The following is a 20,603-nucleotide window of genomic DNA, read 5'->3' on the forward strand; positions in this document are numbered from 1 at the left end:
TGGTCGGACATTTAGCCAATTCAGTCCTGTCTCAAGGGTGAGTTTGGTTAGCTTATCCTTAAGGATTCCATTTGTGCGTTCTACCATCCCCGCGGCCCTTGGGTGATGGGAGCAGTGGAACTGTTGGTTAATTTTAAGCACAGAGCATAGTTCTTGATTAATCTTTCCAATAAAGTGTGGCCCATTATCGGAAGAAAGTCTTCATGGTATCCCAAACGTAGGGATTATTCCCTTCAGTAGGATCTGCACTACTGTGAAAGCCTTGTTGTTGGGAATTGCCTAGAGGGGCGACCTGACTGCTGAGGTTCTGGATCAGAATCTGACTCTGTTTCTGTCCCTGAGGAGGAGGAATCAGTATGGTTTGAGTCTCCCACATACATATTATGTAATCTTCTTCTATGGCCTTTTTGTTTCTTACTGGTCGAGCACGAGGTGTTTTTAGTCTTTGGGGCAGGGCCGGGTGTCTTATCAGCATTAACTTTAGTCTGGCTGTAGGTACGTCCAGCTATCGGATCGGTGAGTACTCCCGATGGACCGGGGGGGGATTTGGGGCGCGGTAGGATGCAGCCGGGACATGATGTAGTCCTCAGTCTCGGTTTCTTCCCCATTATTAAAGAGGGCCTGCAATCCAGACATATCCCTGGGCACCATTTGTTTTTCAAAATCAGTCGCGACAAGAGGCCTCGCATTAACCTTTATATTGTGATCATGGATTTCACATAAAGCTTTTAACACTTGCCAATGTCTAACATTGCCAGTATCATCCGTCGAGGGTATGTTTCTCTTTTTCGCATTTACCTGCCATGAATTTTGTTTTGATTTCTCATTTAATCCAGTAGCTACGCTTAGTCCATCCAGACATAAGGTTTTTCCACTTTTGAGAGGTATTTGATTTCCATACCTCTTCCTCTACCTTTTTACACTTCTCTAAATCCCAAGTACCTCCCAATGGCCATAATTCGTTATCCAATTTCTTATTTAGGCGCGCACTTAATCTCCGATACTTCTGATCTTCCTGTGGGTTTTCCTGGCATAATTCCCCCAGCGGAGTGGGTGGACCCGCCTTATCTAAAGTTTGACCCATACGGATTCACAGTCTTATTCTTACGACGATTTCAATTGTTACAGGGACTCGAACCCCCACGATCGCGAAGTTAACTGCCCAATTCACTGAGGACTCGAACCCCTTTCTTGTTAGCCCACTTATTTCCTACTAGGGACTTGAACCCTTTACTATTAGCTCGCCAATTGTAAACCTGTGGACTTTAACCTCCAGGCACATGTGGGGGACTCGAACCCTCCACTTTCTAGTTACCTAATAAACCTGTGGACTCTAACCTCCAGGCACATGTCGGGGACTCGAACCCTCCACTTTCTTGTTACCTGTGTCTCTCCGACTGTCTTATGTCCAGGTTCGAGGAGCCCGTAGGATAGTTACTAGTTCGCCGAAGGGATTGAGATAGAAGCACAGGATGGTAGAGAGGAACCAAGGTTAATCTTACCTTGTAACACCGTCCGTCTCTGTCCTTCCTCGCCCCGTCTCAATCGCTGACGCCGGTCGACCAGTACTATGCGTTTGGGCTCCTGGCTGGCTCGCCAATGGTAGAATTCGTTTTTCGGAAGTCGGATCAAAAACTGAAGAGACGCAGGTTTCTCCGAAAGCCTTCTTTATTGCATCGGAGGAGAGACCGCAAGACCATGCGCATCCAGCATGGGTTCGTGAGTCTCTGTCTGACTTACAAAACAGTTTTCAGTTATACCTGACGGAGATACATCCACATACTTCTGTTAGCCAATAAGGGCATAGCTGTATTGTTACATTTTGATTAGATTACTTTCAAGAACAAAAAGCGATAGCCACATAAAGACATGGCTATTAAAGTTTCTGATTAGATTAATTTCAAGGACAAAAGACAATAGCCACGTAAAGACATGGCTATTAAAGTTTCTGATTAGATTACTTTCAAGGACAAAAGGCCAATTGATAAGGCCCTGCCCTCCGAAGCCAGAACCACAATTACCTATTAGCAGTTTCTTTAACGTGATCATTAGTTTCGCTTGTCACCCTCGCCTCAGGCCCTTTCCAAAACCAGTTTATCCCTCAACTGATTTCTAGTTACGCATCCCAATTTTAACCCTTTCCTCTTCTCAATCTATCTTATGCACATTCTCAATAGAAGATAGTTTCTTTGTTAGCGAGCAATATATGCTTCCATCATTTCTGTTGAAATGCTAATATAGAATGAAAGTGGAGGTAGAACTCCAGGTCACTTCCCTTTCATGCCCTCTGTCATTTGGAAAGCCAGCTTCCGTCACATTCTCTGACTAATGACACACCAATGCTTGACAACCCTCCATCTGGTGAGGTTTGGCTTTTCAATGTGTGACTCTGCCCGTGGAACCTCTGATGGGTTTATCAAACCACCCTGTTCTCTGAAATGTCAAAACCTGATTTCAAATGTTGATTTTGACTATGTCAGCCGATTACTTTTATCTTTAGGCTTTTGGTGAGCTTCACTGACATATATCAGTGCCTTAACAAATGTATGTTTTATTGTAGGCGCAGTACATTTTGATCCACCAGGCTTTGCTGGAGTACTACCTCTATGGTGAAACTGAGGTCAGCCTGTCTGAACTGCCCAAACACCTCATTAACTTTAAAAAGAATGACCCACCAACTGAGCCGTCCCTGCTGGAAGCAGAGTTCCAGGTCAGTGCATTCATCAAGAAAAACTCAGCTTGACAGTCAGCATAAATGACACAAACCAAATGATAGCAAAAGTAGGGCAAAACAGCCACTGATTTATCGCTTAATTAGCTGAGCTTCAGGCCAACTCTGTCAAATATTGGAAGACCCAAAGTGATAAACAAAGGGGTGAAAAGTTAGCGGGGGTACGTGGGGTGTTATAGTCAGATCAGAGCAGCCATGATCATATTGAATGGCAGAGCAGACTCGAAGGGCTGAATGGCCTTTATGTTCGTATTGCCACCGATAACAAAGGTGAAGCGTCTTGTGGCTTAACAGATTACAAATAACTTCTTGAAACACAAAATATTGAGGATGTTGGAAATCCAAAATAAAAATGGAAAATGCTGGAAACACTCTGCGAGTCAGAGCAATATGGAGACAGGAACTGGGTTAACATTTCAGGTGATGGATCTTCATTCAGAATCTTTTATATGACGAAAGGTTCTTGACCTGAAATGTTAGCTCTATTTTTCTCTCCACAGACGCTGCCTGACCTGCTCAGTCTTTCCACCATTTTTTGTTTTTGTTTACCAAATCTGTCACCCAAGCTGCCGTTTGATGGCTCCTGAACCGTTTCAAAACAAATTATATTCTAATTCACTGCTTCTGCGCAGATTAAAGTGAGTGCTTTGTCATAAGGGAAGTAAAGTCAGCTGGAGTACGTAGCAACTAAGTGAAAGCCAGAGTAAAGGGATGATAGATTTTGCTGTAGCTTTACACAGGTTTGTAGTGTTTTGGGTGAGATATAAAGAGTTATAGTGAGTAATCAGTGGTAGCAGTGTGGCTTCAGTAAGCATTAGACATTAATGGATAAAATTGTTCTTGTGCATTTGCACCAAGGATAGGAGATTTATCAACACTTAGCAAGTTCCAGAGAATGGAGGTTTAATTTATTTGTTCGAACATTGATCTGTGTTGGTTTGACACTGATCGTTTCTTTATAACTTTGCCTATTATGTAACAACTTGTATTGCAATGTATATGTTATTATTAATCTAAATTTCACAAGCAGTGAAATGTAGACTTCTTTCAAATGACAAGTTGGTTTGATCAATGTTTAAAAAAAAAGAATTTTCAATCTTACAACCTATTTCACATCCTTGGGATGTTTTAAATGCTTCACAGTCGATGCATTACTTTTGAAGTGTAGTTACTGTTATTATGTCATCAAATGTGCAGCTAAATTGTGCATAGCAAGGTTCCACAAGCAGCAAATCTCCAGTGTGTTTATCAAAGGAGGAATACTGGACAGGACACAAAGAAGATTTTCTCACATTTACTTTGAGTCACGTCACAGGACTTTTTTTTATGTCTAACTGAGCAGTTAAGCATCTGAAAGTGGAGCATTTCCTTGGTATATTGAATTCATATGTGGGCCTAGATCATGTGCAAAGTCTCTGGAGAGGAGCTTGAATCCACCACCTTATGGCTCAGACCATGTTTTTTGGTCCAAAGTGGATGATGGTACACTTACATTTCTGATACATTTTTGCCCACTAACTTAGTTTACACACTTTCCATTAATTAAGATTATATGTCCATTACACAAAATAATTAAACAAGTAGATGGCTTCTTGAGTTGTCTTGTTCTGTAAACCACTGTAAAACAAGCAATGCACTGATATGTACAATGAGTTATGGCTGACAGCTAACTTATAGGGACAGGGGTTATTTGAACAACGGATCCTGCTGTGCTGGTAACAGGACTAGTACGATCATCTCTCCAATCATGAATTTAATCCCACTCCCTTATCATTTAACTCCTAATCCTGATCTAGAAGGAAGGGGAATAAAGGTAGTTATTCAGAGTTTCAGAAGGTGGGAAATGGGAAGGAACAATGCTAGGACCACTGCTGGTTACAATTTGCATTAACATTATGGACTTTGCATTAAATAACACAATTTCTAAATTGGCGAATGACACCAAATGGGTGAGTGGGGGGTGGGAGGACTGAGGAGGACTGCAACAGATATGGGGGGCCATGAATAAACTTGCAGAATGGGCAAATAATTGGCAAATTTGAATTTTAACCCAGAATAATGTGAGGTAGTACATTTTGGTATGAAGAATAGTGAGATTGCTACTTGAAAAGTTCAAGTCCAAGTGGGGTAGAGGATCAAAGGTATCTTGGAGGATAAATACACCAGTCAGTAAAAGTTGTGTCATAGGCTAACAAAGACATTAGACAAAAGCAAACTAAGCATGTTAGAAACAAATCCTAACCACAGTAAGCAAGAAATTCAGTTCCACGCTATGACTCACAGGGCGGGATATTCTAGCCTCGACAGAGCGAGACCAGAAATTCCCGCCCGAGGTCATCGGACATTTTCGTTGTCTGCCCCTCGCCCGCTCCGATTCCATGGCAGGCGGGGCGGTAGAATTCCGGCGGCAAAGTGCAAAATATTTTGAAGGAAAAATGTTAAAGGTTTGTTTTTCTTTATTCTTCAGTAATGTGTGAATAGCATTGCATAATTTCTATTCCATATCTGAAAATTGCAGAGGATCCCACCTTATACTGATTGGAGATCACAGAGCCATGGAAGACGGGCAGAAAATCAAAGTAAAAATCATTCTCTTACAGTGATCCCATGTGAGTATGAAGTCTCTCTCTCTCTCTTACTTGATGTCTCTTGAAGTCATTCAGATTTTCATAATGATATGACTCTATAGAATTGATTGCATGCATAATGTCAGAAGAAGACATTATTTATTTTGGTACCAATCCTGACATTATATTTATATATGATTTATAAATTTGTTATTTTAAAGATGATTACAACAGAGTAACTATCAAATTGGAAGATGACAGAAGCAAAGACAGCGAGAGTCACAGTGACTCTGATTTGTCCTCTGATGAAAGCGAAGATGAAGACTCCCTGAAATATATCAACGCCTCCTACTTAGATGTATGTATTAGCACAAGAAGTGAATTCTTCCCTCTTAGAGCACCACCTAAAGGCTTTGTAATTGGAATGGGTGGACGGTCTCAAGGGGAATGGGAGAATTGGGTGGCAGAAACCAAAAGCACAATGCAAAAAAATGGCTTTGTACACAATGAGGAGGGGTGGGGTTGAGGCTGGAGACAGAGTTCGCAAGGCACAGTGAATTGGAGAGAATCCCAGGGCACAGTTACTGCCATTTGCCCCAATGGCAGAGAGCCAGAGATGGCAAAGAAATAATATTCCACAGCCATAGGAATGGAGAATATGTCTGGAGCTGGTTTCTCAGATTGGGAGGGTAAAAACTCCGAGGAGATTTGAGGATGCCATTGGAAGAATGGTGGAAGCAGTTTCAGTAATCATTTTGAAATAAAAATTGGATAAATACTTGAAGGTGGACCATTTGCACAGCTGTGCAGAACTCTTTATAAAAGACTATAAGAGATAGGAGCAGAATTATGCCATTCAGCCCATCAAGTCTGCTCTGCCATTCGATCATGGCTGATATGTTTCTCAACCCCATTTTCCCACCTTTTCCCCGTAACCTTTGATCCCCTTACCAATCAAGAACCTATCTATCTCTGCCTTAAATATACTCAAAAACTTGGCCTCCATAGCCTTCTGTGGCAATGAATTCTATAGATCCACCACCCTCTGGTTGAAGAAAGTCCTCCTCATCTAGTTTCTGAAGAGTCGTCCTTTTATTCTGAGGCTGGGCCCTCGGATCCTGGTCTCTCCTACTAATGGAAACATCTTCTCCACATCCGCTCTATCCAGGCCTTTCAGTGTTCTGTAGCAGCAGTCAACTGCCTTGAACAAGAGCATTGTATAGAAATCAGGATGATACAGGTGGGGATGTATTGGAGGGAAGAGCAAGTTAGCAGCAGTGAATAGGTCAGAGAGAATAGTGCCTATTTGGATGGGATTGGAGGCATGTGGATTGTCAATAGGAAGGTAATGTTTTAGAGTGGGAAGAGCATGGACATAATCAGAGAGTAGAAAAGATAGTCAGCATAAACCAAGTAAGGGGAACAATGCCAACATATCCTGGGAAGGAGGGATGAAGAGTGCCAACTGGAAATGAGGAAAGAGAGGGAAGACAATGCCCACGTGACCTGGGAAAGGAAAGAGGAAGAGATGTGATTTGAAAATTCAGGACTGAGGCGAGCTAGAGTGATCTGTGGGGTGAGGAGGAAGATGAGGAATGTCAGTGCATGGGGGGTTGGAAGGATATGGAGAAAGCTAGGTTGAACCAAAGAAAGAAATTCCCACTGCCAATTGGGGAAAAGAAGGGGCAAGAGAAACTCCTCTATGAATGAAAGGAATGGGAGTTGGGTAAGGAGTTTCTGCATCTCCATGACAATCACAGAGACATTATCATTCAATAACAACTTTAGCCGCTATTGTCCATTATACATTTATAACCTGAAGCTTAAAAAGTGACAAACCAATGCCCTCAATTTAATTATGTATCGTCCGCCCAGCCTGAATTCTCAGGGACCCCAGGTATCCAAGGAGCCATCAGAGAGTGCATCCCCACTGACTCCAGTGGCCAGAACATGTACTGCAGCCTAGCTGCCTGGGGCTAAGTGCCAGGAACCAGCACAAGGTCAAACCTCATTCAATTTTGGGTTTTCTCCATAATCTATCATCTGCCCGCCAGCCTCAGATTGAGGCTCGGCAAATAAAAGCCCTTGGCCTATTAAGGACCTTGACTGGGGCAAGGGTCTTCGACCCTGCCTGTCCCCAGCATAATATCGCGACACGGTAAGGGCGGGCAGGATCCTGGAGGGAATCCATGCATTTTTGAGCTCCCCCATTGCTGCATAAACAACCGGGGGTGTGGGGGGGAGGGGGGGGGAGGAGTGGGTGGGGGGGGGCGGTGGGCGGTGAGTGGAGGGGAGGGGTGGTGAGATGCAGGGAGCATAACTATCTGGCTCCTGTATTTCGATGTGTTTTTGAAGTGTCAACATTTTTGAGTACGTGCATAGATTTCCAAAGCTATTGGCAGACCGTTGCCTGTCACCTGGGTTGACTTGGCACGTATTGGTGAATATTGAAACTCTGCCACTACTTGTGTGAGGAGCAGTCAAGTACAACTTCAGTTGAATCTGCAAGAAATTTGTTCATGAAGAAAATACAAAATTTGGATAATCTCAGAAACAAAGCGAGGGTTGAAGACATTGATTGAAGGACAGTGGGAAACATTCTGATCATTATAAATCCGAAGAATAAACAAACCACAAGATGGAAACCAAGAAAGATGTGTGGAGAATTTTCTTGCATTTTGGATCTGCAGAGCGCATTAAAAAGAACCTTTATGAAACTCCCTAGTCAACCACCTTCTGCATTCTGTCTTTCAGGGTTATTGGCATTCTGAAACACTGATTGCCACTCAGACTCCGCTGCCTGAAACCATTGCTGACTTTTGGATGATGGTGTATCAAAAAAAAGCAAGAGTCATCACAATGCTGGACAAATTAAAAGATGACAAGGTAGGAACCAGTGCTCTTTCTCATAATATCAGAAACATAATTCTGCTGATGAGCCTCATTGAGATAACCAGTTATACAGTGCAAAGTGTATTATTCCATGTTCCAGATAATACATTATATAATTAAATAATACCACCAAATATGAGAGATGGTGGAAGCATAACTAAATTGTCAGGATATGTCTAGAAATTTTGTTTTTAATTAACACTTTGAATAGTTTTCAAATCTTACAGTGATAGCTTGTAGAAATCCTACAATAGCCCAAGTTTTTTTGATTTGACTTGATTTATTATTGTCACATGTATTAACATACAGTGAAAAGTATTGTTTCTTGCGCGCTATATCAACAAAGCATACCATTCATAGAGAAGGAAATGAGAGAGTCATAGCTCGGGTGTAGAGAAAGATCAACTTAATGCAAAGTAAGTCCATTCAAAAGTCTGACAGCAGCAGGGAAGAAGCTATTCTTGAGTCGGTTGATACGTGACCTCAGACTTTTGTATCTTTATCCCGATGGAAGAAGGTGGAAGAGAGAATGTCCGGAGTGCATGGGGTCCTTAATTATGTTGGCTGCTTTACCGAGGCAGCGGGAAGTGTAGACAGAGTCAATGGATGGGAGGCTGGTTTGCGTGATGGATTGGGCTACATTCACGACTTTTTGTAGTTTGAGGAACATGCACTATTCCAGGATGGGAAAAATTGGCCATTCCAGTATTTCTCACCACTTTGTGCATGGCCGGTGTCGTGTCATTTTGCATTAAGAGAAAATGAATCTTCCCAACCCTTTTTGACTGCGGCTTTGAAAGTCCGCAAATTTAAGCATTCAAGTTTCTAACTTTGTGGTGATGATTAGCAAACCGGTGGGTAGGATTTTTCATCCATTGATGCCAACAGAAGGAGAAGTGCAGGTAGTGTGCCTGCTGGCGTGTCTTTGCAGGAGGCTGCTCGGTGCCCATCACCTTTGAAAGCTCACTCTGTATCAAATTGAGTGAACCATAGGTGCCCCAGGGGCTGCTTGTTTCAGTAATGAACCACCACTGCATGGAGCGTCAATAGCACCCACTGGGCTATTGATAATATAACCGGAATAAAATAACCAGAATGCTTGGCATTAGTGCACAATCTCCTTGGAAACAAGTGGCTGCTCTCACCCTCCCCTCGGCGCCTTAAGATCACTTTAAAAATTGGCAGGCCCAAATCTTCAGATGTTCACCTACTCAGCGTAGATATGAAGGTGGTCCCCGCACTGGATCAACCGTTCATCTGTTCCCATTGTATATGCCCAGGCATGAAATATATAGCACCTCTAATTAGGCTCAGAATACGAAACCCCATAAATTCCTTATGTTGGTTGCTTTGTAAGCATTGATTGGAGGATTCATCCCCAAAAGACCCAATTGGGAACCTCAGTGCTCGGCTGGGATTCAACATAACTAGGCCCGCGCCTAGTTTCCAGCCATTCCCATGGTAAGATTTGTTTAGCTATTTCCAGAATGGCCATAGATATTCTGTGATATATCTTTTAGTGGTTTGATGTGACAAAAAAATATATTTTTGCTAAATAGAAACACATATTTCCTGCAGTAAATCTACACTGCACTGAGAAATAACCTTGCTATTTGCAACGACGCAGAGATATTGTTCAATGACGCAGGCTGTGCACAGTCTGTGCCCAGCCGCTGGTGGGGACTATACCGTAATATAATTTTCTTCCATTGCCATCAAATGTTTCAGTGTTTTAAAGATTTAATCTTAATGTACTTTGTTTTTAGGATTCTGTACAATATTGGGAAGATGGAACAAAATCTTATGATGGTATTGAAGTTACGTTATATGATTGCATTAACAAACCAACGTTTATTTTCCGTGTCTTTGAAATAAGACATACAAAGGTAACTTTTTTGTAATGGTGTGTTGAGTTTACATAGAAACATAAAAACATAGAAGAAAGGAGCAGGAGGAGGCCATTTGGCCCTTCGAGCCTGCTCCGCCATTCATTATGATCGTGACTGATCGTCCAACTCAGTAGCCTAATCCTGCTTTTTCCCCATAACCTTTGATCCCATTCGCCCCAAGTGTATATCTAGCAGCCTCTTGAATACATTCAATGTTTTGGCAATGAATTCCACAGGCTCACCACTCTTTGGGTGAAGAAATGTCTCCTCACCTCCGTCCGAAATGGTCTACCCTGAATCTCAGACTGTGACCCCTGGTTCTGGACTCCCCACCATCAAGAACATCCTCCCTGCGTCTACCCTGTCTAGTCCTGTCAGAATTTTATAAGTCTCTATGAGATCCCCTATGAGTTTATAGTCTCACAGAATGTTTCTATGTTTTAAAATGAACAAGCCATAAATTGATTTCTGTTGGAATGCTGCAGACTACTTGCACAGATCTCCCTACAGTCCAATTTTCAGTAAACAGTATGGTTGAATTGTTACAATGTACATTTAACTTTTCAAGTGGAGAAAAGAAAGCAACTCACTGATCTGATCATCTTCGGTAATTTTGAAACCAATGAAAGAACCAAATAACATCTTAGAGGGAAAATTGTTAACCATCTATTGTCAGAAAGCGCCATGCCATAATGAAAGGTGGTTTATAAAAGTTCAAAGCAGAAAAGATATTTGGTCTTTTGAAATCAAAGGAAAAATGTATTTGACAAATTGTTACAATCCGCATGTGTGGAGAAAAGATGTGACAGTAACAAAATGTTTGTCAAGGTATAATAAGGGTTCAAATAGTAATTTGAAACTTACAAGGTCAGAAAATTTGAAGTCGATATATCCAGCTGTGTCTCTATCTCTTCACTTTCTGTCTTTCTCCAATAAATTGGTGAACATTGTGACTCACATCTGCCGTGTCTATTTGCCAATTTGTTTGTTCCTCTTTGGCTAAGCTGTTGAGTTTCTCTTTCTATAATTCCCCCCAAAAATGCAAAGAGAAACTTGTTTTCCTCCAAAATGATCTGTCCAATCATATTAAAATGAACTGTACAAAATGCATTGCAGCAACAAAATTGCTCCAAGATGGAGGCTATTATTACAGTTCTTCAGTCATCAACAAAAAACATCACCAATTTATTCATAAACTTTCCTGTCCCAATTTTCAATCATTACAACATCCATCTTACAAAGTCACTATCCTTGACACATGCCATCGTGAGTGTCACATTGAATCACTCTAGATTCTGCTTGACAACCCAAGGCCCAATATAAAGACACGTTTACTGATAATTTCAACCCCCTCTGCTCTCCAATGCTGCCTCCAGCTACTCCATAGTCACCTGTGGCTTTCAGTTTGGTGCCAATTCCATCCATGATCCATTTCTCACTCTCTCTGTCTCTCCCTCTCACTCTCCTGCTGCTATCTGCACAATAGATAAATATGATCTTTAGGAGACAGTTGCAAGGTCTCTTTCTAAGTGAATTAACCCATGTGAGAGATTTTGCTTCAAGTCGCAAGGATTGTCTAAAGTGCACATAGATGGAAATTTCTTCTTAGACCGGCTTTCAGCATCATTAAGATTTCATGTTGAGGCCCCGAAGTCGAGAACAACAAGGATATAATATTGGTGATGTGTACTGGGAAAGAACCATAACTGGAAAATGATTTGACATTTGGGAATTTGGAAATAAACAAATTATCAGAGCATGGTGATAAATGGCTGTATATATTAGACATAATTCATTAATTATGTCATCAGAACATTTGAAAGGTTAAATGATAAAAGGACAAATGAGATCCTTTATAACCAAACTCTTGAGGGAGAAAACCGGAGCACCCAGAGGGAACCCACACAGACATGGGGAGAACATGCTAACTCCACACAGACAGTGACCCGAGGCCAGAACTGAACCCGGGTCCCTGGCATTGTGAGGCAGCAGTGCTAACCACTGTGCCACCCCACTGTGGACAGTTGCACCAGTAACTGACATGACTTTAGAATATCAACTTCCAATGTAATACCTACCATATCTATCCTAGTATTTGATTAGCTTTGCAGTGACTGGAAACTTACTTCGAATGCCATTAATTTGCCGTCAAGTCACTGAATGGAAAATGTTTATAAAGCGGTCAAAAATTGACAGCTGACATAACTGCTTCATTTTTTCAGAGAAAAGAAGCTCGGAAAGTGTACCATTATCATTTTCAAAATTGGTCTGAGTCGGAGCTCCCTGAGGATCCTGAGAACTTAGTCAGTATGATAAAGAGCATCAAGGAAAAACTGTTAACACTCAAAGACTCTGAAGATATAGTTCCACCTTTCATTGTACACTGCAGGTAATACTTGATAGTATTAATGTGTTAATGCTTTCCTTGACTACCATTCGCAACATATGTCTATTTTTAACATTTTTGAGGGTTATACTTCATTTCTAGAGAAGGGTGAACTAGGTTTGAGTTTCTCTGCAAGTATTTTTCACTTCGTTATGCACAATGACAGTTTTAAAGGAGAGTAACGTCATTGCCGGGGAAATGCAACATTCAACCATTCCAGGTACCCAATATCAGCCTCAAGAAAGGCCAGGTCTACTGTAATAATGTCAGACATAGAGATTGAATTTTACTGGACCATAAGCAGGTGTTAAAACAGACAGGCAGACCTATGAATTAGAGCATGGTGTCATCAGCATCTGTCCACCCAACCCCCTGATTTTACAAGCAGCCGGGGAGACGTTGCAGGGGTCACCATCCTTTGGACAAGCTGAGGCCCATATGTGAATATCCAAAGCCTAACCAAGGGCCTCATTCTGCCGACGCTCTGGTATAATGTGTGGTGGGAGATACCAGCACTTAATATGAAGCTCGGCAAGTTTAATCGTGCAGACTACTGCCCAGTAAAAGAGGGAAGGGGGGGGGGGGGGCTGGTGGTTTGAGGTACCTCCTTCCTAGACCCCCTATGTCAATTGGAGGCCTGTCCACCCATCACTACCCCCCCCGCCCCCCCGCCCCCCCCCCCCCCCCCCCCCCCGGCTCCGGCCAGCCACCCTCCCTCCTCAATTTTGTCTCCTCACATCCGTCCACCCTCACTGACCTCCCCCCCCCCCCCCCCCCCCCGCATCATCACTGACCCTGTCAGACTTAACTAAATGTTTGGATCCGTCGCAGAGTGCCACCTCCTGCCCCACCTGCAGTACTGGCAGTGACCACCATCCCTGCTTAGCACTGCTGGCTTCTAATTGGCCGATAGCTCAATAAAGAGGGACATCCTCCTTGAAATGGATGGAAGTCCTGCCCCATTCTAATTAAAGGACCATTGCCTGAAAGATTAAAGCAAAGCGAGCCAGCTAAGTAAAGACTGGTTCAAACCTGATATGTACTCCACGGCGTGGGAGCCCACCCTCACTGTAAAATCCAGCTAGACTTTACCTTGTCATGTTTTGCCTAATGATTCACTCGAGCACAACTCCAGAAAAGCATCTCCTTATTGCACGAGGGTGCAATTTTCCATTTTCCATTCTGGTTATCCTCATTTCCACCCGCATGAGATTCCCACTTTAGTTCTTACGTAAGTTGTTCTGTTTCATGATCCCTCACTCAATAAGTGTTGAGTTGGACACTCAAAACTCACAAGGTCCAGCAGTTTGGGCTAGATTCAAAGCCAAATCCCAGAGGGAAACTGGTGGGATGTGAATCCACAGCATCACCAAATGTTCCCAGTATTCTCAACCTGACACAAATAGTTCTCGACTACCATGGTCATTCCAATTTCAGAAGTCACTAAAACAGTTCCACGGTGAAAATTATATACACAATCTTGACTCTTTAATTTTTTCTGATGCCAACACGTTAGTTTTAAGATCACTGGACACTGGCGGCAGGGTGGGGGGTGGTGTTGGCCAGGCAGCAATGCTGTGGATCAGGATAATGCCAACAGCATTATCCCCATTCCAGCTGAGATAAGCTCCAGCCTGCCTCCTCATCTCATCTGTAGTAACAGTCACAACGTAGAAGCCATGCTTCAGTGAATATTTGCCAAGGACCTGCCTGCAGGCAAAGAAGTTGTGGTAATGATGAAAATCTCAATAGCTGGTTTTTGCAGGAAGAATCATTTTGAGGCTCTCAGCTAGAAATTCAAGTGTCTGCACATGCACTGTTAAATGCAGAAATCGGGAATATGCCATCAGAGTATTGCTTCTCCAGAAGCTTTAGCTTAATAGAATCTAGCTGAGAGACGTGGCATTGAAATATGAAGTGCACTGCTTGTCCATCAGATATCCACGAAATACATCAGAAATAGTCAGTGCTTGTCCAGTCAAGTGTATGTGGAATTTCAATGGTGCAGTAAGTCTTAATTACTGCCACCAAGCCCTCTAGCACTGAAAATTTACTTTCCCAAATGTGGAGATTCATTCCTTCAGATTTTAATTATTACTAGAGATATTAAGAAAAATGTTAAAATAATTATTCTTCCTTTTCATTTGATCTTTCACTCAATTCCATCTTTCACCCCATCTCTTTTATTATTTTATCTACATGATTTGACATTGGATTAACTGTCCAAATTGACACTTACTGGTTTATACTCTGCATGTCTCATGATTTTTAAATCCAGTTGATTGGGGGAACATGCCATTGCTTGCCCTATTAACATGAGTCTGAGATCCCATGTGTTGAACACTGCTGTTTTGGTTCTCTGATTACTGGATATTGGAGTGTAAAGGCACATCGACATTATGAGGGCAAATGTCAGTGTAATGAATGACTGATGTGATTTGTCATCACTATAGTAAAATGCAGGCCATTTTTCCTCTCTAGTACAAGATTATTAATGGTAGAGTAAGGAAAAGTTCTTTCAGGCTGCTGCTTTGAACAATAACTCTGCTGACTGTTGTGGACTGCTAACTAATTTCACGACAGTTCAAATCTATAGATTGACAGGAATATCTTTTGATATTGTAGCAAAGTATATACATGACAAACTTCATTGTCTAGTTAATGAAATTGTATCTTAGGTACAAATAATATCCAACATTACCAAACAGTGAGAAGTAAATGCCTACAGATACATAATGACTGGAAACTTCTTTGGATTACACTTGTTCCCAGGTTTCTGATGAGGGATGATGAGGGAATGGAAGGGAATGGGAGAATATGATGAGGGAATGGGAGCCACCCTGAGAAAATTGACAGCTGACATTCCTTTATCGATGATACAAAGCTTGGAAGCATTATGAACCGTGAGGAAGATAGCTCAGAACTTCAAAGGGACATTTACAATAATAACCAGAAGCAGAAAATTCTGGAAAAACTCAGCAGTCTGGCAGCAAAGAGGAAATGAAGAGAGAAGTAAAGTCAATATTTTGAGTCTGTATAGTAAGAAGTCTCACAACACCAGGTTAAAGTCCAACAGGTTTATTTGGAATCACGAGCTTTTGGAGTGTTGGTCCTTCATCACTCACCAGATGGAGGAGCAACGCACCGAAAGCTCGTGATTCCAAATAAACCTGTTGGACTTTAACCTGGTGTTGTGAGACTTCTTACTGTGCCCACCCCAATCCAACGCCGGCATCTCCATGTCTTGAGTCTGTATGACAGAGCCTTCAGACATAGACAGGTTAGTGGAATGGACAGACTGATGGCAGATGATGTTCAATGCAAAGACATGTGAAGTGATTCACTTTGGTAGGAAGAACATGGGGAGGCAGTACAAAATAAATGGTACAACTCCAAAGGAGGTGCAGGAGCAGAGTGACCGGGTGAGTATGTGCATAAATCATTGAAGGTCGCAGGACAGGTTGAGAGAGCAGTTGCTAAGGCATAAAATACCCTGGGCATTGTTAATGGGGGCATGGGATACAAGAGAAAGGAGGTTATGTTGAAATTGCATCAGTCACTCGTTTGGCCTCAGTTGGAGTATGGTGTACAGTTTTGGGTGCTGCACTTCAGGAAGGATGTGAAGGCATTATAGAGGATGCAGAAAAGATTCACGAGAATGGTTCCAGTGATGAGGTGAAGATAGATTGGAAAAACTAGTATTTTTCTTAAAGGAAAGAATATGAGAGGAGTTTTGATCGAGGTGTTCAAAATGATGAGGCATCTGGACAGAGTAGATAAGGAAAAACTGACCCCACTTGTGAAAGGATCAAGAATGAGAGGGCACAGATTTTAAAGAAATTAGTAAAAGAAGCAAAGTGATTCTTAGCACAGCGAGTGATTAGGGTCTGGAATGGACTGCCTGGGAATGTGTTGGAGGCAGGTTCAATTGAAGCATTCAAAAGGGAATTTGACTTTTATCTCAACAGGAAGCATGTGCAGGGTTACAGAGTGGAAGCAGGAGGGGTGGGTGGTACTAAGTGACTTTCTCTTTCAAGGAGCAAGAGCAGATGCAACGGGCCAAATGACGACCTCCTGTACCGTAACAGTTGTGATTCTGTGATTATGCTGATAAAACTTTCCCTTCTTAACACGAGATAATGGAATATTGAATGCTTTGCGTGGTGCCCAAGACAAAAGCAGGGCACAAAGAGTGGTAGTGGATAGGCTGCCCATTATCATGACATCAGTGGGAAGGAAAACCAAGATGCAGCCAATTCACTGCAGCCCATTTTGTGCCCCATACCTCTGCCACCAAAGTTGACTTTTACTCCTAATACTATTCTGCGTACTCCACAACATTTAATTTTCTTACATTTTACAACTGTCATTTCTTTCAGAGATGGAGCCAAGCAGACAGGACTATTCTACGCTCTCTGGAACATCCTTGACAGTGCAAATACTGAAAATTTAATAGATGTTCTCCAGACAGTCAAAGCACTGCGTAAGCAGCGGCCAGGAATGATTCTATCTTTCGTAAGTAGTGGTCAATCGACCAACTCACAATTCCTCTGTCTCTACGGTGTCAGCCGCCCTCTTTTCTCTAGTATATTAGAAAAGTTTTTACATTGAACAATGTAAGCAGCTTATATTCACATTATAAATTATTTCCAAGAGGACCATAAGCTGATGGCCATTCAGAAAGTCAAGGTACCAAGTCACAGTATTAGTTATTCATTGAAGTAGGCCACTTTATGGACATGCGAGTCCCACACCTAACAATATCTGCCAACAATATTACATTCTACAAACAGGTATGGACTCCCAGGAATGTTGGTGAGAAACAGAATTATAGTGCAGGTGACCTGGTTCATTGCCACATTGGCTCCACCTTCTATTCCGAAAACTACCTTTTCCCAGGTTAAGAGATTACCTTCAAAAGGTTCGGAATCTCCAAAGAGCTGTGTCACCTGCTCACGGTCACCTGAAAAGCCAGTAACAGCACTCCTTGTTTTGGCATGTTGTGGAGATGCTGCCGTAAGTGTCAAAGAGGCAGACTCCTTGCAAGCAACTTACCCGACAAAACCTCCACTTCAGTCATCGAACAAGGAGTCACTTTGGCCACCACTTGCCTGCAGTTTCACGCCTGCACCTTGTGTTTCCTTCCTGCCCATTCTGGTGCGTCACTCCTTAACCTTCGTGCTTCAGCCTTGGCAAAGGTTGTGAGTGACTTGAAATGCTTTCTGACCATTTGCTGAAGCCTCAATAAAATTTTTGCCTCCCAATTCTACTTTTTCTCTTTAATTGTGCACGTCCCTTTCAATTTAATGATAATCTTATTAGTCGGCTGGACCAAGTGCTGCAGCATTTATTGGAATCCCTTTTTTGTCACAACGTTAATTAACTTGAAAACAAATTTTGCATTTTCACTGATGTTGATGAAAGTTTATAAACGGGCAGGAGGGGAAATTGAAAGTTAAGGTGCAGATTCTCCCTCCCTCTCCCCCCCTCCCCCCCAGCTTCCCTTTATAGCAAATCTTGAAGGACAAATCTGTGGACAGGTGGAGATGGCCTACGTTCTCAAGGGCTCAGAAGGTAGGAGAGAGGAGAAAATTACACAAGTTACAATAAACTGGGTATTCCAGTAAATCCAGCCCACATCAAAATGGGGCTGGAAGTTTAAGGGCCTGTTGGCCAGAAAATGGTGCTGGGTGCAGTGAAAAGCTTCTGGAGGAAATTGAGATTGAAAGAGTAAAATAACTTCACATTTTTTTTGGTCTTCTTTAATAGGAGCAGTACCAGTTTCTCTATGACATAATTGCCAGCACTTACCCAGTGCAGAACGGGACATTAATACCTGATAATGGTCCAGCAGCAACCATGGTAGAGGTCACCTCTGAAACCAATCCAGATAACAAATCTCAGCAAAATACTGCTTCTGACTCTACTAAGGACACGGAAGAGGATGATGAAGAAAAGTCTGGCAGCAACAACGACAAACAACCAGCAGAAAACCCTATCAATGGACCTGTAACAAGTGGTGAAATTGAGTGAAGAAAGTTTGTGATGTATGCAGTATAGGTACTAACTAATTGTATTTGTGAGGAAGTTAAAGAGTTTACCAATAATTTCATTTTTACATGTACAAAGCTTGGTTTATCACTGGATGCTTTCCAATCAAGGGTTTGCCTGTATAGAGAACTGTTCAAGAATGGCAACCCACTTGAACGTAAGTATGAATGTATCTCAATTAAAGGAATAGTTTCCGAATTAAAATTCATTTAAAATGTGTTTTGCTCTTTCCAGTTACTTGAGTAACTGCAAAAGAAGGCGCAAAGATCTGTTTTTTTTAAAATTCACAGAACTTTTTTTATATATATATATTTTATCAGATGTGTGGAAAAGCTAAATGCCAAAACTGCTTCAAGATGTTTTATTTTGATGGTATTCACATTTTAACAATGTAACAACGATACTATGTGATGACTATGCTGAAATTCAGTGTGAATATGAAGTTGTTTGGCAGGTTTTGTGATTGAGTTTTGTGATTTCTGGCATTTATGATGCAGCAATTGTTTCACTGTTCTTTGCAAATTATTTTTATAGTTTTTTAAAGTTGAAGCTGTGCAGTTGATCTGCTTGTGATATCAGGATGTATTTAACTATTTGAACTTACTTTCCATCAAAAAATATATATTAATAGGGTCGACCAAACTGATTTCTAGTGTACCAGATTCAGAAAACACAGCGCAGGGTCAGAGTGGGAAGTTTGCCACCTTTTGTAAATTCGACATCACACTTTGCTGACAAACCTAAGGTGAAGTCAGCTCTTTTATGCTGCCTGTATGACAAAGCATGATTTTATAAATAAGTCAGTAATTAAAAAAAACAGAAACATGACTTCAGTAGAGGGGTATGGGGAAGTGTGCAATACAGCAGTAGCAACAGAGAACACCGCTGTGGTTTTAAGCCTAAAATGATGGGACTTCGCAGATCAGTGATGGAGTTGTGAGACGGATTCACTGCAATCAGCAATCTCGTCGTGGTTGCTTTGCTGAAATTTGGCCTGTGATACAAAAGATCTCCAAATCTGCATTTCCACTTATCAGAGGACGCAAGATCACATTACCAATTGGGATGGTCAAGTGTATGCACAAAAACTGGTTCTAAGTTTGGACAGATGCAGCCTTGTTAACAAGGGACAGTAAGTAATGTGTCGGAAATGACAAGTTTGGAATGTACTGCCGACAGGTCTGGAGTTTGATGGCACTTGTCACTTGGGTAGTTTTAAGGTTTTTGTTGTTGAGGATATGGACATCTGGAGATGTGTATATTTTCATTTCTTCTTGTTTGGTACGTGGATGTTGATCAAGCTGCTCTCCATTGTCCTTTTTCAATTAAAGTGTTTTGGATTCATGTCAAGCATAGGGTATTGCCAAATGGAAGAGATACGCCAAATCTCAGCAGTGTGACTTGTCTCGACTTGGTTCATGTGAAACCAGCAACAGCAAGATGTACAGTACAAATCATTTGTTCTTCAGGTTGTAACAAGGTCATTATGTTGATAGTCGAAGAAAATGTGTTGCAGATGGTTACCAGGAATTTGTTTGGTCTGTCAGGTTCAAGTTGATTACAGTGTATTTTACACAAGCTTGCTATTTCCAGTTTTGAGGTTTTTTTCGATCGCTTAAAGTGTTTTCTAATTTGTTTTGTTCAAAAATACATCTTCTAAAGACAATGACAAAACATTTTGTACTAATAGTGTTTTTGAATAAACAAAAAGAAATTAATTTGTATCACATGTTGTTTTATGTCGTATGAATGTATTAATGTACACTTCTCAACACGGTACAAGTCAGCAGCAGTATTGAACCAGCAGTAGCCAGGCACTGTCGATAATAATTTACCCTCTAAATGGCATCATGTCATATGGTTTTCTAAGATGCCTTGCTATCCACTTTGCAGTGTTTTGCACAGAGGAAACTAACACAACACTAATCCTGTTGAGGGCTTTTTAAAAATATATATAATTTGAACAGAAATGTTTTGGGGGCTGAGAGGTGGGAAGTGTGGGGGTTGCAAGCATTGGGGAGTACATGCAGGTTTTAACCTACTATTATTCTGAATCACTCAGACCAGTAAATCCTGGTTTCCATCAA

At 41.7% G+C, this 20,603-nt stretch overlaps 1 protein-coding gene across 26 annotated transcripts in view; it reads left to right on the forward strand.

Annotated features, from left to right (window-relative positions):
* ptprc (protein tyrosine phosphatase receptor type C) overlaps positions 1-20,239 on the forward strand; it is a 249,401-nt gene extending 229,162 nt beyond the window's left edge. For all 26 annotated transcript variants that reach the window (XM_078218153.1, XM_078218155.1, XM_078218154.1 and 23 more), the window contains 8 exons: positions 2,561-2,710; positions 5,250-5,340; positions 5,520-5,656; positions 8,053-8,184; positions 9,957-10,076; positions 12,302-12,468; positions 16,845-16,980; positions 18,235-20,239. In XM_078218153.1, the coding sequence (XP_078074279.1) occupies positions 2,561-2,710; positions 5,250-5,340; positions 5,520-5,656; positions 8,053-8,184; positions 9,957-10,076; positions 12,302-12,468; positions 16,845-16,980; positions 18,235-18,498 (1,197 nt within the window). In that variant the 3' untranslated portion in view covers positions 18,499-20,239. The remainder of the gene's footprint in view (positions 1-2,560; positions 2,711-5,249; positions 5,341-5,519; positions 5,657-8,052; positions 8,185-9,956; positions 10,077-12,301; positions 12,469-16,844; positions 16,981-18,234) is intronic.
* The last annotated feature ends 364 nt before the right edge of the window (positions 20,240-20,603 follow it).

This window comes from Mustelus asterias, chromosome 8 (genome assembly GCF_964213995.1).
Source record: "Mustelus asterias chromosome 8, sMusAst1.hap1.1, whole genome shotgun sequence".
Classification (NCBI taxonomy): domain Eukaryota; kingdom Metazoa; phylum Chordata; class Chondrichthyes; order Carcharhiniformes; family Triakidae; genus Mustelus; species Mustelus asterias.